At 38.2% G+C, this 17,819-nt stretch overlaps 1 protein-coding gene across 12 annotated transcripts in view; it reads right to left on the bottom strand.

Moving 5' to 3' along the window:
- The window catches only part of mef2d (myocyte enhancer factor 2d), a 116,349-nt gene that overhangs the window by 16,572 nt on the left and 81,958 nt on the right, over window positions 1–17,819 (bottom strand). For 5 of the 12 annotated variants that reach the window (XM_028011033.1, XM_028011017.1, XM_028011071.1 and 2 more), the window contains exons 6-10: window positions 17,297–17,353; window positions 7,402–7,580; window positions 4,259–4,288; window positions 980–1,097; window positions 400–568 (exon numbers count right to left, since the gene is read on the bottom strand). In XM_028011033.1, coding sequence (XP_027866834.1) covers window positions 400–568; window positions 980–1,097; window positions 4,259–4,288; window positions 7,402–7,580; window positions 17,297–17,353 — 553 coding nt within the window. The remainder of the gene's footprint in view (window positions 1–399; window positions 569–979; window positions 1,098–4,258; window positions 4,289–7,401; window positions 7,581–17,296; window positions 17,354–17,819) is intronic. The other 7 variants (XM_028011039.1, XM_028011097.1, XM_028011054.1 and 4 more) reach the window with 2 other exon arrangements.

Genomic DNA, 17,819 nt, shown 5'->3' with positions numbered 1-17,819 from the left:
ATCATATCATCCTTTTCTCCAGGACAACATCAGTCTCCCTTAGTTACAACACACTGCTTAAGCAGGAGTATGGTCCATTCTTTGGACTGTGAAATCTTGTACTGGGTAGCGCAGCTTGTAGCATCAGGAGCTAAATCAGACCAGGACCGCAGAGGGAGACGGCTCATGGAGAAAGGAGGTGGGGTATCTAGGTCACCACAAGATAAATGAACTGCAGCTGGGGTGATGCCACAGCTTTTCTATGTATGGTGTAATTCAGTTGGTTTACTGAATCAGCTGGAGTGTTTTCTTCAGTAAAAGGTTTGTGGATCAGTTGTTTCAGGGGGGGAAAGGGTTAATCACCAGGAAATTACCAAATCACTTTACCAAGTACGTCACAGGTATAAAAACGGGACTTACACCAAGTTATTGAGTGACGCCAGTGTCAGCTGCTGTTGCTGCTGTTGATGATGTTGTTGTTGCTGGGAGACAACTGGTTGCTGCTGCCAGGCGGCCATGTTGCCAGGCACCAGCCCTGGTGGTGTGAAAGTCTGAAGGGCTGTGAGATCTGCGCTCGTCAGCTGGTACTCTGGGATTAAAGGATGCAAGAAAAGACATTTAGAGAGAGAGAAAGAGGAGAAATGAAGAGGAGGGGGATTGTTTTACATCATACAACTTTCTGCTGCATCAATATTAATCATGGCTAATCCATATTAATGTGAACCTTTGAAGTGGAATCACTCCAGAAGCTCTCACACAATGAACAAAGTGAATATTCATAGTGGTTTGTGGCACCACACTGCAATATTTTCCGTCATGGCACTTAATAGGTTTTCATGCAATAACAGAGGGTATTGTTTTTTTTTTCTTAAATCTGCATCTTTTCCGTGACTTTAAATTCAGCCCTGTTGGCAGGAAAGTCTTCCCCGCTCTGATGCAAACCGACAGCTTCAGCCCAGGCTTGCTGTGTGGAGGGGCTGCGCTGCGTTCAGGGACTCACCGGTGTTGTAGGCCGTCTGCATGCCAGGGAAGGGAGCAAGGAGACTGGGTGTTGCCACAGAAACCACTGGAGTTGTGAGTGGCTGAGTCACCTGCGAGCTACCTAGCCGCTGAGCATTCTGGGAAAACAGAAAAAGTGAACATCAGTTAATAAAGACTGCAGGAAAAGTTTACGGCTTTTATAAAGAGCCTCACTGCTCCAACTAGTTTCGATGAGAATTTCTGTGTCCTCTATGTGCAGAGCAGCTAATTTATGCTAAATTATTATTTCCTGTGGCAGTTTTGCTCTGATGTAACTTCATCTGAGAGAGAATTCAACATACAAAGAATCTAAAACCCCCCGACTGAGATTATCAACAACTTTTTTTCCTGTGGATCTATACTGCCTGGCAAATATATTCATACCCCTTAAACTTTTTCACATTTTGTCAAACTTTAATAGGTTTATGTGGATTTTATGTGACAAACCAGCAAAAAGTGGTGTAATTGTGATGTGGAACTAAATGAAATATGTTATTCATATTTATCTAATGCATAGGAGTAAAGTCTATCATACATTTGCAGGTTCCAGTCTTTCGATCACAAGAAACTGATGTTTTTGCCCACTGTTTGTTGCTCTATAACTCAAACTCAATCAGATTGTGTGAAGTGTCAGAAAATATGTTTTTTTTATAAATCTGGTTGTATGTTTAGGGTTTTTGCCCTTTTGGAATATGAACTTCTGCCTCAGTCTTGATATTTTTGTATCCTCTAACAAGTTACTGAGACCTTTTTTTTGCACAGAACATTTTTAAATCTTTCAAATTTAAAGTTATATCTTCAATTTTGTAACTATTCTCTACTTTGTGTTGGTCTATCCCACAAAATCCCAACACATGCACGGAAAGTTTGTGAAAAAGTTCTAGCTGTGTGAATGCATTGCAAAGCTCTGTAGGCTGAGAACTCTGGCTCTGTGCTGTGGACAATCTGATCTGTTTCCACAAGAAATCAGGCCTTTTGTCCTTATATGGACGGACTGTAGAAGTTCAGAGCACATGACTTCATCCATTTTCAACAACAATAATGGTAATGGTTAGCATGTGGCTTCCACTGTGCGGCGCAGGCGATGCAGAAACCTTGCAATGTGACCGAGAACAATTTAGTTACCACTGAAATATTTCACTGTAAACACAGCCTGCTTTACTTTGAGCTGAAATAATAAAGACATTACACCCCCTGCTTGGACAAACAGAAATGCAGGAACTCTGTTGTTATGCACTCGCTTTTCTTTACATTTTTCAAAGTTTTCCTTAGCAGACTAAGAAAAATCCTGATATCCGAGTTATTCTAATTAACAAATCACTTCATGCATTTGCTGGGCAGATGTGCTCAACATCTCGCCACATCCTGAGACATCTCACTCTCTGCAAGAGAATCCTGCCACTTCCCTTCTCCCTGAGGTGTTCAACTTTCCAGCGACAATTTAACATTGTGGTGCGAGATGAGAAAATTCTCGCATCTTGAGGTGGCGTTGGCACGGCAACGCCTGTCGCCAGGACCCGGCGCTAGCGTTATGTAGAGCCAGGGTGGAAGGTGTTATGAGAGGTAGGGGCGTGCTGGAGCGTCATGCTGTTCGGAAAGCATGCACTGCCAAGGCTGACGGGAGTAGGACATGAGTGGGGATGAGTGTGTGTGTAGATGTGTGTGAGAGGATGAGAGTTTTCTATAATAAAATGTGAGCAGGCAGGTACGGCAGGAATAAATGCACAATGTGAGGTGAGTTTTTGTCCTGAGGTGTGTATTTTTATGCAGAGAAATGGCATGCATGCGCGCACGCGTGTGTGTGCGTCAGACTGAATGGGGTCAGAGAATCTGAGGCTAACATGTCCATCTGCGCTCCAGGTTGGAGACTTTGGGAGCTTTCCTCTCTCTGATCCTCAGAGCGGAGACGCTCGGATGAAACCAAACATGCACATGCTGAGCAGCTTTCACACACAGCACAGAGTCAGCTGGTTGCTCCACTTCCCCCAACGTTTCCTCCCGTGTAGTCATGCACAAATGTGCCGGGAGCTTTGCCGCAACATAAATATTCATTTGGGATTTCTGATCAAATTTGCTGGAAAATATAAATGAGTTGTTATCACTTCTAAAACAGAAGAATCAATAAAATGGAGGATTGTTTTCAAATTAAGGATACTGCCTGAAGAGACCATTTGTTCATTTGAACAAAAACAATATTTTCGCAGCAGTTGTTTGGAGTTAAAGTTGGTATTTAGCTTTTGTTTTAGCAGTTTTAGCAGATACTCTTTCCTGTTTCCACATAGTAACAATATTTGGCCCCTTGGAACTTTATTAGACTTCAAGGGATCATAATTATTTTTAAATAAAGATGAGGTGGTGTGTCAGAAAACAGGTCCCTAGACTGCAAAAACTCAAATCTTACCAAGTGTTTTTGTCTAGTTTCTAGGGCAACCACCTTAGTGCACTTGAAGTAAGAAAAAAACTAACTTAATGATTCTTGAATATATTCTTGAATATTCTTTTCACTTCTTGTTTCAAGTGAAAAAAATCTGCCAGCAGAACTGATACTTTTTATCAATATTCAGGAATTATTGACTTAAAACAGCCTCCTCGATCTTACTGAAAAGTTACTCTTTATAGTTACATGAGAAATTACCTATTAAGATTTGGTGTTTTTGCAGCGCATTAAATCTTTCATTAGAAACATTTTCCAAATTATTTGGTCAAATCAACATAGATGTAATTTCCCAGTCATTGGATCCAGTTTCTTGCTTGACTATCAGAGTCCCAATACCTAATAAAACTCAAAAAACTTTTGGCATTAGCTAAAAAGAACAAAGGCTATTGGAGGACCCAGAAATCTAGAGAATATCTGCAAAAATATTTTTTTTAAGGCTTTTTATACATCTTTATCAGAGGTGGAAACACTTTTTTGCCTTTTCCTAGAAATTTGTCCATTTATAGTTGAAGATAACATTTTGAAATCAAATACCCTGGACATATTTTAGCATCCTGATTTGTGTAGCTACTGCTATCAGCAGGATGAACCTGCAGAAGCTTTTGGCCCCCTAAAATGTCAGAAATGAACCGAAGCAACCAGGTGATTGTCTCTCTGTTTGGGTGTTGCTCTGATGCTCCAGTGCCTTTTCTTTCATCCGCCTTTGCGGCCTGGCCAACCCTGATGGGATGCATCTGCTGACAGTGTCACACTCATGCTCAGTGAGATCACACAGAGTTTGACACCACATCCACGAGGCTGAAACTCTTAAAGTCTATTCACCTCACTCACCAACTCCAGCTCTTCCTCTGTCTGTGCGGCAGGTGGAAGACGAAGGGCGGGGAGGGAGGAGTAAAAGAAACAGAGGACATTAAGTTCCTGTGAACTATTCGTGATATAAACAACTCTGCATGAAAACAGGGCCTCTGTTTTTCCAAGCTCTGCGGCTCTGCAAAACGATGCTGGAAATCTGAGGAGGAATGATGATGAGATCCGTATTCTGGACTGCAGAAACATTAAATATTTTTAAACATCCTAAGCAGTCAGCATAAGTAAGTCTGTAAACAACGAGTTTCACTTCTCATGCCAGGTTGACTTGTACACTCTGTACTTTCAGGAAATCCAATAAAAATTAATTTGTGTTCAGAGGAATCTGTGTGAAGAAATCTCTAATGCACAACATCCTGTAAACTAAAAGACATCTACAGAAACTGATAAGAAGCTTTGATTCTTTAAACCCAGGCTAATCATAAACATTTTATTTTACTTTAATGTATTAACGATTATTTTCACAGCATGAAATAATTCCTATAATCAGAAAAAATTGAAAAAGAAAAACATCTTCCCTGTTTTCAAATGCAAGTTCTAAAATCTGCTCAACCTATTTTAGCCATATGAATGTAAACTGACTGATAGTAGGTGTGGACGTTATCTGCACAAAAATGCTCAAACACTGCCACAAAAGCATGTGTGCAACTTATTAAATTGGAATAGCAACAAAATGTATTCTAGCTGGATAAAAAGAAGAGCAGTATGATGGTTTATCGTGCAGTTAGCTGGTAAAAATTATTTTTAACCTGTGGAACTTTTGTTTTTCTTTTTTGCTCTTTATGCTGAAAATGTCACCTAGACGTTCACAGTAAGCATGAGAGACAGAGTGCTGAGGGTTCCTATCTTTCTGTATCAGGTGAGCTTTTCAGCCTTCTGCACATAAAAAATACAACAGCTGCACACACTAATCATTAGAGATGTTACAAGGTCTGATTCAAATATCTGAATTTAAGCAGCTCCAATCCCTCTGGAGCCATAAAGCTTTTTAATAACCAATATGTGGTTTTGGTCCAGGAGTTGTATATGTTAATGGCTTCCATTTTTTCTGTATCTTAAGCTGAAAATATTGATACAATTAAACCTCATTTTCCTGAGTCTTTTCTTTCGCTACAATGACGCACTAACATCATACATCAGGTGTATCCTAAAGGAATGCTATGTTACTGACTTTTAATTGACTAAATGAAAAATCTGCAGAATACGCACTTTTTTAATCAGATTAATTAATCATCAGAAAAATTGAAAGTATAGTAGGTTAATAAATAATTATTAGCTGCAACTCTAATATATTTTCCTAAACAAACACACTGTCCCAATGTTTACATGTTATCAACCCTGAGCTAAAGAGGCTGAGAGTGGGATCAGTATGTACTTCAGAATGTAAGGATAATTTTTCAAAAAGCATTCTGCTGTTTGGGATGTAAAACATTTGCAAAGTGTTTTAAAAAGCCACAACATTCAGCAGCTAAGTCATAAACACTGAAATTAAACAAGCATTTCAACAGTGAGTGCTCATTAATTATTCATGAGCTAAGACGGCCTGACTACTTCGAACAAACAAAGACACAAACATATGACATTAATATTATCTAAAACAGTTTTTAGCATTACCAATCCCACACTTAGCATTGATCTTTATTTTCTACCAACAGATTTCCAACAATTCCAAATCTAAAATGCTGGATGGCAAAGAAGATGTTGAAAGCTTAAAAGGCTAAATATATAGTTAGAAATGTTCTGTAATCCAGGTAGCCTTCCTGTTCCTACTGACTCTCCTGTAAAGCACAGAGTGTTACAGCACAGAGTCTTCTCCTCAGTTATTGTAACTGGAAAAGTCCAATATGACTTTTTAACTCTTCTCCAGATGTTTTCAGAAAGGACATAAATAGATACCTTTTACTTTCTCTGTCTGTTTTGGGCAGCAAAGTGGTTCCTCCTCAACAGCCATTGGCTATGAAACATTTACTTCCATAGAATCATAAGATTTCTGTGCATCTTGTATGACTAAGAATGCACCTGCTTTTTGGCTCTAGTCCTCAACACAAAGCTGCGAGAACACAGCTTGAGCAAGGCATGACTTTATTGAACAGCATAGCTGTATGAGTCAAATCAGATGTATTCTTAGAGGTAAATAAGCATTACAGCTTTCCTAGCAGTAAAACACACTTTAAAAAAATAGGAAAGACTGCATCAAACATCACTGGTGAGTTTGTCAAGAGTGGGGCTGAAACAATTAATCGAATTAATCATGAAGAGTTGAGTAATCAAATAATAGTTAACTGCAATATGCTGACTTTAAAATATGCAATTTTTTGTAAGGACAATAGTCAGAGCAGTAATTAGCCCAAAACTGTACAAAAATGTATGTACAGTATTTTAAATTTAAGTTGAGAACCTCTTTTTTTCTGTATGCTCTACACGTAGAAACCTTTAAGTGGAATATTTTTAGCATTACCTGGTTTAAACTATGTTAAAAAATCTCCTACTGAGCACATGATTCTGTCTAATTATTAATTGCTTAATCAAAAAAAAGTAAACACATTAGCCCTACACTGTATTGATGCATTGACCCGACTTTTTCACATGTTGATCTTAGAAGCATTTTTTATATGCAGATGAATCCTTTGGTACTAATGAAGTGAACACTAAAAAAAATGCTAAGTTATTAAATGTTGGGAAATAAAATGTTTATTTTATTCTCTTAAAAATAGCATTTTTATAGTATTTTTTATATTGTAAGCAGAAGCGATACAATAAAAACTCTGCAGAATGTGTAATTTTTTAATCAAATTATTTAATTAAACTTCTGAATATTCGACAGAATACTCAATTACTAACATAATTGTTAGCTGCAGCTCTAGTTAAGAGTAATACAAGTTAAAGTCATTATTTTGATGTACTGAGAAGCAACTGTCTTCTCACTCACACATGACTTATATTTTTTGGTTTTCAATCATCTATCAAACTGTTCTTTAATAAAGTAATTTGTATCACAATAAAGAATCCCAATCTAGACATCTGGTCAACCTCCACATAAAACGATTAAAACTAGTAGTTCAGATTTAAATGGTCAGTCTGAGTCTTTTTCTCCTCACCAGCTGCAGGAGGCTCTTTCCACTCTGTGAAGTGATGACCCTCAGGTCCGGCTTCCGGCTGTTGACCAACTGAGGGCTGGGTGGAGGTGGGGACTTTGCCGGGACTACTTTTCCCAGGCTGTTGCCATTGGATACGGACAGGAGGCCCGGGGAGGCCCTGGCGCTGATGTAGCCATTAGCTGCAGAGACACAGACACACAGAGGAAAATAACAGCGAGGTTTAGTGAAGGGAAAGGGTGGGAGGAAGTTTTGTTTTAGTCTGCTGTGATGTTTTCAGTGTCTGTCTCTACCTGTGAAGTGTGACTTGTCTGTCGTCGTTGGTGTGTTTGCCTGTCTCATTAACACATTGGAACCCTTTTGTCGCACCACATGCTTCTCATCATTTCTGCACCTCAAACTTTGTTTTTTTTTCTGGTGGCTCTCTGATTTTCTACAGCTCCTTCACAAAATCATGCCATGCTCTCTCCAGAACTATTTTATTTCTGCTCTCAGTATTTGTCTCTCTCTCCTGTCTTGTTACACTCATCTCAGCTCGGTGTAAACAAAAACACATAATTGTCTCTAGGCTCTTTCCATCTTGCATGGTAAGAAAATATCTTTTCTAACAAGTCAGTTTCATGGTCATTAAACCCTCAAAGAAATATTGCCTCTGAAAAAGCAAAACACAATCATTTATGAAAGTTTATTGTTTAACTGCATATTTATGAACTAGAATTGCAAAGTGTGCCAATTGAAATCAATGATTTGAAATGTAAAAATCCTTTACAATTCAGCAAATGATTGAATAATCCAGAGCATTTTATGCTTAACTTTCATGGTTTTGGTAAGATAATACAGTTTTAAGCAAACATTTTTAATAAAAGCCACAATTTATATAATTACTTTTAGCTAAGAGTAGGCCAGTAGAGATCCTCACTGTATCCTAACCTTGAAAATAACAGACACTATGTCATAGTACTTGGATAACAATTTACAAACATATTTACAACATAAGTAGACATATAACATATAATTACTTGTAACAGAAAGGGAAGATGTTGCTGTCTGCAGCTGACAATAACCTACTAATGAGCAGAAGTCCACTAGATAAAAAAGGCAAATTGTTGGTTATTTATACAATTAAGAGCCACAACATTCTCTCTCCACAGAGAAAGCTTGGCAACTGCACACAAGGGCAGTCTTGAGGTGAACAGTTATTGGTAACGTTTGCCTCTCTGGTTGAATTAATTTGACTATAAGGATCTTTTCTTTGTTTTAATCTGAATAAAGAAAAACTCTTAAAACTAATAGATGAAATTGATCGTTTAGGACAGTGTATTGTTAAAACAGTGTTAACTTCTGAATATTGATGGCTGGAACTCCTTAGATTTGTTACAATGAGTGTACTGCAACAGGAAAAGAAGCAGGCAGATTGGCAGTGCACAGCAACAGGTGGGGGGCAGGCATCACAGTGTTACTCTATGTTCCAGAGAAAACTTCCTTTGATAAACTACAGCTTTGAAACTGAAACTTTTAAAACCCTGGTATATGTAGATCCAGGAAACCAGCACAAGTTTGCTGACAATGTTCCAAAGCAAAATTTTCCACATTACCAGGTTAGCACACTTTCCTTTACATGACCTTTCCTTAGTTTTGAAGTTAAGATTTTCCAGCAGATGATGTATCCAGAATCTGGACACTGGAAAGTCCAGCCTCTGAATTTTGCCATTTGGTCAGATATATAAAAACCTTATTCAAATGTGAGATTAACACAAGTTTGGCATATATAGCAGAGCACAATGTGCAGCTGAGATAATTTGCCTCCCTGTTGCTGAATAAATATCTAATTAGTTATAGTATGTGTAGAGTGTCTTGTTGAAGTGTCTGCATTGGCTCTGGTCATGAAAAAAAGCATAAGATCTGACTTGAAATATTAATATAAATCAGCCTACATTTCTGTAAGCACAGCATCTCATTGCTTTCTTTTTAAAAATCCCAGCAACATGACAGGCCCAACTGCAGATTATACCGGTGAACACACCTGCCTTTGAAAAGGCACAACTGTCACATTCCTCTCCCTTTCACAGTAACACAACCATTGCTCTTAGGATAAATAATACCTGACATGCCATGCTGAAGCTGCAGCAAAACAACTCTGTTTGTACGCCTTTTCTGCTTACTTTGTTTTGACTCTGTTTCCACAATTCTGAAAATTCTCCACCTAACACATGTTTTTATTATGGTACATGTCATTATGTGCTGATTTAGAACGCTACTACAAGTAACTTGTTAAATGTAAAATAAGATGTTGGGAAGTGAAGGCTGAAGGAAGAGAGGTTGGCTGAGCGTCATGACAACAAGCCTCCAGCAGTCTCCAGCCTGTCTTTGGTTCTGAGGTTAAAAGACAAGTCTATTGAAATGAAGACTGAATCACAGTGTATAAGAGGACAGCAGGGACTTTCCCACACCGTGACACACACACATACACGCCAACAGATGCAGTACTCCCGTCTGATGGGTGGAGAGAGGGTGTGTGTGTGATAGCAGATAGCACTTCTCCATGATGCTGGCTCCAGACGACAGTGGCATGTGACTCTGCTTCATCTCACTTACACACACAGAGCCCATAAACGCAACCTGACAACAACAACAAGCCAATGCTATCTCTGATATCAAGTAAGAGAGAGGGAAGCATGGCAGAGGAGGAGGGGAGGCGAGTGAGGGGGGAAGGACACAAAAGGAGAGAAAGAATGAGGTAAAGAGGAAGGCAAAGGAGGAAGAAGCTTAAACATGTGGCGATATGAACCAAGAAGGCTTTAGTGGTTAAGTAGTTACAGAGAAATAAATACATAAAATAATGAAAAAGTATGGGTGTTTAACATAAAAGTAGAGTGTATTCAAGTATCAGTTTAACATATTTGTGATCAATTGTTTATGTCTGCAACATTTTAAGGATATCATCGTAATTTAATCAAATTATTCAAAATATATCTACTAAAAGCGAATAAGTCAAGTTTGATGTCCCAGTCCAGTTTATGGTTTTCAAAACCATAAGAGGTTTTGCCCTCTGAGGCAGTTCAGAGGGCAAAAGGGAGTTCAGCCCAGGACTAACCAGAAGTACCTAAAAAAGTGGCCAGCATTGCTTTGAAATATATCACATATCCTGTCATATGAGTTAGTGGAGTTTAAAAATCAATAGACCAAATGTATACCAAATGTATTTTTGATGGGACATTATGTAAACCTGTCCTCCTAAAGACTTTAGAGGTGGATGGAGGATGCAGAAGATTGGATCAGCATTTTAGCCTCAAATTATTTAATTTATGGGGTTAAACAAAAAGTAAAAGAACAACAACTAAACAGAGAAATTACCTACACCACAAAACGAACAAAAAGTAAGATAGCAGAGAAAATGACCAGATTGGACTGGGAGAAACATTATGGAAGAAAAGAATGAAACTGAGGGAACAAGTGAAGCAGGATATGACAGAGCAGGAGTTAAATGATAGGCAAACAGACAGTAAGATAAGCACAAAGAAAGACTGGGAAAAAGAATAAGTCTACACATTTGAGGGAGGAGGAAGGAAAAAAAAAGGCCCATGAATGGAAAACATGCACAGAATGTGGATGATTAAAGAAGTATGAGAATACAGGAAAATCAGATCAGCGGGTTTCAATGATGAGAAATTGGGGAAAAAAGAGAGATGGAGAAAGAAAAGGAATGAGAGAGGAGTGTGGGAAACTGGAGCAGACATGATGTGCTAAACAAAAAAATGCAGGGAATCAAAGAAAAAAAGCATCTGGAAGAAAGAAACGGAGGATGCTGCAAACGTATGGAATCACTGAATGTGGTAAGATGAGGACTGCATATCCCAGCAGCCACCTGGGCAAACTATTCACCTGTGTCCCATCAGTGCAGGGTTCCCCCCATATACATGCATGTCAACGTCAATAACTGATTGAAATCTGCAGTCGGCTTATGTTCATGTCTGTGGGAGAAGCGGTGGCTTTGTGAATGTGAAGTAAACATATGTTTTACAGCTGAACCCAGACTCAAACAGAGTTCCCTTACAGAAAACAGCCTGTAGAACTGGTGTCTTTCTTTGTGTGTTTATACTGTATTACTATGTACAGCTGGAGTTCAGTTCTTAAGAGTTTTGATGTGCTTTACTATAACCATGAAGCTTAGCTGACCGAAAGACAACATTGACTATTTGTTGGGGTTTGCAGACACTTGTTTCTGAATCACACAATTTAAGTCAGGTTAATTTTGATCTCCATTTTTATCCCTTTAGAAAAAAGGGACTTAAATAATTTGAAAAAGATCTCAAGTTCTTGCAGATTGATGGCTTTCAACAGAGGCTTTTTCAAGGTCATTTGCAAATTCCTTCTTTTCATTAACCTTTTTATTATCATGATGGTGAGATAGACAAAATTACTCACAAAGTGCCATAATTGCTGCTCATAAACAGCTATGAATGCTAAGAAAATGCTATATTTCTCATATTTACAAGTTTTAGCAACAAAATAAAACAAGTGCAAAAATCAGAGACGGGTAAAGAAAATTTCCACCTGTACCTCAATTAAGGCTATACTGACTAACAGAAGCTGTGTAAGTGAAGATGGCACCCAGCTTTTGATTTGCTCATTTTAATTCTGCACCCTTCCACAAAAAGCCTGAACACAGCTGCAAAGAAAACAACTGAGATTCAGCCTGGCATGTTTTTAAAATGTGTCAGATTTTTATGAAAAATTGGTTGCACAACCAATGGTACCTAACCAGTTATTTTCAAAGACTAGGTTTGCAGGTTTTATACAAAAAGACATTTATAAATTCTATCTTGTTTGAGATTTTGAAGTTTGATAAAGAGAAGAGTTGCATAGTGGCACAGTTTGAACTGCTGCCACCATGCATAAATGACATAAATGTCCTCCATTTTTTCTCTTTTGTGGTTCAAATCCCTTGCTAGAGTCTTTCTGCATGGAGTTTGCATGGTCTCCATGAACATGTGTGGGTTCTCTCTGAGTACTCTTGCCTAATCCAGACAATTAGGTTGACTGGCCTCTAAACTGCCCTAAAGTATGAGTGTGTAAGCATGGTTTTTTGTCCTGTGTGTCTCTGTGTTGCCCTGTGATGCACTCGCCTCTCACCCTAAGCGGGTACAGACAATGGATGGATGGAAAGGGAAATGTACTAGAAAAATAAGTGTAAATATATGGTTATTTTCTGTACAGAAAAGTTCATTGCAAATATGAAGTCATTTCATAGCAAAAGCTGACTGTTTGATTTTTCTTCCGGATCCCATAACAGTACATGTGGATGAGATGTAGATGTGGCCAAAGCCTGATTATAATTAATCTGTTAGCAGTTTGCATACTGTACATGTTCAATGCAGTTTCATTTATTAGTTTTAAGAACCTTGCTGCTGCAATTTAATTGACTTTATTTCAATGCTGACATTATAGCAGAACTCTGAGGACCGATGGGACAATATAGACGAGCATCTGCACTAACAGATGGCACTAGTGGTGCCTGTGGTACCCAATGGTTCCAGCACATGCCACATTACTGCAATATTCCTGATTTAAACTGAACTAATGACCCATGTTGTATGTCTCCTCCTTTTTTTAATTTTCCTGCAGAAAACCAAAATTATCAGACTTTAAATCTTTTATATAAAATGAGAGCAGACTCTGTCAAAAAAAAGAGAAGATAATTGCAGTTTCTTGCTTGATTATACATGGAGGTCCATGCTGCATTATGAGCTGATTTATGCTGTGTGTGTCTTTATGCATGCAGCTGCGTCCTGCTGAGTGAGTCCCTGAAAGACTTTAAAATGTTTGTGGCTTTTATTCATCTAAATTGCTCGTGTTGATACATTTCCTTGTAGCCCTAACATGTGTTCTTCTTAGAATATGAGTGTACATGTGTTGGTACCCTCTGTGTGTGCGAGCATGTGTGTCGAGTCTCCTATTACGCGAGGCCGGGCGTGGGAATGTGTGGAATGCTGCATGACGTCAATGGTGACATTCCCTAAGCTCTTACTCCCCGGACAACAGCTGAGACCGACACATCCAAGAGAACAGGAGAAAGAGGAGGTAAGAAGGGATGACAGGAGCAGGGTGAAGACGGGATTAAGAATAGTAAAAAAAGGCAAAAGTAAGACTAAAAGGGGTGAGAATAAGACATAGGGCATAGAGGCATAAATAATGAAGGAAAAAACATCAGAGAGGACGAAAATACATTGTGCAAAAAGGCTAAAAAGAAGGAATCGAAAAGGGGAGGAAAAAAGTTATGATGCAAGAAGAGGTTGATGAAAACTGCGATAAAAATGGAGAGTGGATGAGTGCAAAAGGAGAGTGGTCGGCCATTTGGGAAGATCAGGTTACCTCAGATAACTTCTGAGATGTTGATACACAACAATGTTATGACATAATTATAGCAACCTGGAGAGATCACGGGGAGAACATTTAGACTAACACAGCCATCAGCAGCAGAAGCAGACTGTTAAATCTACCCCAAATATCAAATAAACGATGAAATTCTTGAGTCTATTTTTGGGACTTGGTTCAAGATAGGCTGGAACAGTCTGCAGTGATGATTTGCAATAACAAGGTCCTGGGTTCAAATCCAGAGTCTTTCTGGATGGAGTTTGAATCCTCTCCCTTTGTATGCAAGATTCTCTCTGGGTACTCCGGGTTTCTCCAACAGTCTGAAAACATCATGTTTTGATTAATTGGTCTATCTAATTGTCCTTAAGTGTAAGTATGTGTGGCTGGTTGTGTCTCTCTGATGGACTGGGGGGCCTCCACTGGGGGGCACCCCAACTCTCACCAATTCAGCAACTTCCTGCAACCCTGCAAGGACAAGCAGGAATGGATGAACATTCATCTATCCAACAGCCAGCAAAACTGATAGCTGTTTGCTGTTACAATATCAAAGTTTCCTTCTGCATCATAATGTCACCAAATTATGGGTTATTTCAGAAATTTCAATTTGATTTTCAAAATCTCAAATAGTTCAAGATCAAAAACTGAAATGGATCATTTTACACAAAAAAAGATTTTCAAAACACTTTTTGAGATTTAAGAAATTTTTAACTCAAATATGTCACCAAGAAGTGTTTTCAAGACTTCTTTTACACAATATCATTTGACAACCATAGAAAACATAATGGCTGGACCATTTGATACCGATTACAGATTCTTTAAGGTTCTAGACACAAAAAAGATGAGTGTTATGCAAAATAAAGACTTCCTGTTCCATTGTACTTCCTGAATATTTGCCAAGACTGTTTTAGTTGTGGAAAAAAACAGAACCAAGATTTAAAAAGAAAAAATAAACTTTCCTAGTGTACACACATCCACGCTGGATAACCAAATATTTTAAAAACAATGAGATCCACTTTGCGCATGAATGTCAATTCTTGCTTTCTGTGCCAGAAAGAACAACTGAGTAGTTTTTCTATTAGATATTTCATACCTACCTCTCTTGTTCCTGCCTCTATTTATAATAAATGTTGAAAATGTTCATTAATTTTCTTTTGGCAGAATTGCTAGCCCTGCAATAGCTTGAGTCATGATTAGCATATTCTATAATCGAATTCTGATTTTCACCATCTACTGGTACAACAGAAGTATTATTGTTTTTTGATTGGAAGCTTTTCCCCCCAAAAACATAGAAAAGAAAAAGATCAGTTTAAAAAAAAAATCAGAGTACTAATACTGGAGCTTCACTGCAATTTTTGTAATCTTTACTTTGTTTATGCAAAGAAAATTAGTTTATCTGAAAATGTTTGATAAAACTACGTTTTGCCGCCATCATGAATCATCTCATCCTGATGAAGCAGTGTTACCCCAAAGGAAAGATAAGTGACGTTAATTTGAATGTATTGATTTATTTTTGGCTCACTGTAACATGAGAGAAATAATACTGTCAAGTGAATCCAGAAAAAAAGAGCACCCTCGCCCCATATCTATTACTGTGGGATGTAGCTGGCAGTATCTGTCCAAACTAATGGGATTTAAGGGGAGAGCTCTGGCCAGTGTCAAAGTCACCTCTGAGGAGAGTCTTGTGCCAAGACAAGGGACTGCTAGATGGTGGGGGGCGGGGAGTGGGGCGGGGACGGGTGGGAGATTATTCCAGAATGAAGACGAAGGGGAACAGCTGAGAGAGACAGGATGAAAGGGGGAGGTGTAGTGAGAGGGAGGAGAAGAGCAGATAAATCAAGAGGGAAAGCAGCAGACGTGTAAATGGTTACGCAGATTGTTAACTCTGAGTGTCAAAAAGTAAACATTAGAAAGTTTATTCATCAGTCACAGGAAACTTTGAGCCAAGCATGGCCAACGCAGCTAGTAGTTTATGAATTTGGCAGCATTCTCATTTAAAACTGTTTTTTTTTCCAAGTTGATTTATTAGACCAGTTTATTCTGACCAACTCTTCTTACCGGTCTGTTTTAATTCCACCAAATTGCTGTTTATACGAGTATGAAAGACTTTCAGACTTTTTCCGTCATTCAGTTGTGTGCAATGTTTTGAGATCTAGTTGAGTCATCAATATTCACCTGGAAATATTTTGAAAGTATGTCCACTTGAAGTGGCTTTATGCATTTCAGGGCTGATGTATGTTTATTGACTTTCTTTGTCATCTGGTTTTGAATTTCTATGTCATGTTGCTTTTTGAGATCCTTCTTCGTGTTGTCAGACAGGCTCTATTTAAGTGATATCCTGCAGGTTTGGCAGCAATCAAACCTTGTTATGTTGAGAGAAATTGAAGTCAGTTTTCCAAACAATATGGTTAACTCCCAATTAACCATTTGAGGTGTTTGGTTTTTCAATGAATATTTTTGTTTTACAATAAAAAGAAAAAACAAACACAATCTGTGTGGAGCGAATCATTTTTACAGCACTGCTGGTGAATATTTTAGATACTTTCATTCCCTCAAAAAAAATTAACTTTTTCCTTTCTCAGTCTTTCCCTAATGGGTGGAAAATTTAAATTACATATTTCACTTCTGCATTTCCATTTATTTTCTAATGGTCAGTTTCACAAAATTTACATACAGGGAAAAACCCAGACTCACTGCTCAGTGTTTAAGAGTACCTCTAAAAGGAACTAAAAGTAGAAAAAAATATGAAAAAAACTAATTTATATGGCTGCTTGAGATAATATAAAGTCACATATTAAATGTACAAACAATGTGAAATGAACCAGTTTATGTTGATGTTCAGCTGACAGATCAATTTCACAAAATCACAATTCAAATGCAGTTTTAGCTTTCGTAAAAAATCTAAATTGCAGAAATATTTCCACTAATTAGCAATACTTGATTTATCTGGGCGGAGCTGTCTAAAGGAGGCTGACGTGTTGAACAGAAAACCACTGCCAGGAATGAAATGTTGATCTCACATTCATGGTGGATTTGATCTGCAGCAGGTGTCCGCCTCCCGACTAGTTTAGTGATTTAAACACTTTCAGAATATACTAAAAAATGTTGAGGCTTCCAACTGTGAATAGAGGAACAACAGAAGGCCAGCTGAGGAAACCTACACTAGCTTCGCTGGAATTTTATTGGTTTCTTTTCCTCTTTTTTCTCTTAGTCATGGATTGTCTTATAACCTGAAACCCTCTCTGTTCTTTGGACTGTTTACAAGCAGCTTGTGCTGTGACCCCCAGCTGTCGCCAGTCAACAGGTGCTTACATGCCTGTGCAAAAGCCTGCGAAGGCGACTGTGAGGCTGTTGCCACACAGAAACGATCTGCACTGTTCTCCTCACAGACCCAACAAAAAATATATATCTTTTTAAAAGTTCAAAAGATAAAAAGAAACAATAGTGTCTGGTGTTCAGCTGTGTGTTTGTTGCAGTGTGAAATAGTGATGTGTATGATTTTTGAGAAAGGAATAGATTTACTTACGAACTGGACTCGGGCACGCTCCGTTTGAGTTCCCCAAATCTCCTCCTAACATCGCACCTAGCACAGAAAAAAACCCACAAAAAAAACATGAAAATGATCTCATATGAAGCAGCATATCTGAACAGCGCTAATCTAAAAACTGATGAACATCCACTTTAAAAAAATATTAAATCAAGTATGTCATTAAAAAAGTGCTTCTGCTGGCGACGACCGTTTCCTCTCTAAAGCACCTTAATTGGCCTCAATGCTGCATTTCTAGTTAAAGTGCTGGTTTCATCAGTTCTCAATGATACTTATGTTACACTTTCAGTGGCAAAACTGTCATTGGTTTAATAATAAGAGACCTTCAAAAGACCCTTTTCATTACTAGAATCAATTAGTGTGAAATGTAACTGCATGACATATACCCTTAAAATCACACAGTACCTAAAGTCATAAAAATTTGACTTTTCTATTTGAACAACACATTTAAAATGACACTAATTAATCCCAACTTGAACAGATATCAGAACAATATATTTCT

Source organism: Xiphophorus couchianus, chromosome 3 (assembly GCF_001444195.1).
Source record: "Xiphophorus couchianus chromosome 3, X_couchianus-1.0, whole genome shotgun sequence".
Taxonomy (NCBI): domain Eukaryota; kingdom Metazoa; phylum Chordata; class Actinopteri; order Cyprinodontiformes; family Poeciliidae; genus Xiphophorus; species Xiphophorus couchianus.
The sequence above is the reverse complement of the archived record's forward strand: the minus strand, read 5'-3'. Positions and strand labels throughout refer to the sequence as shown.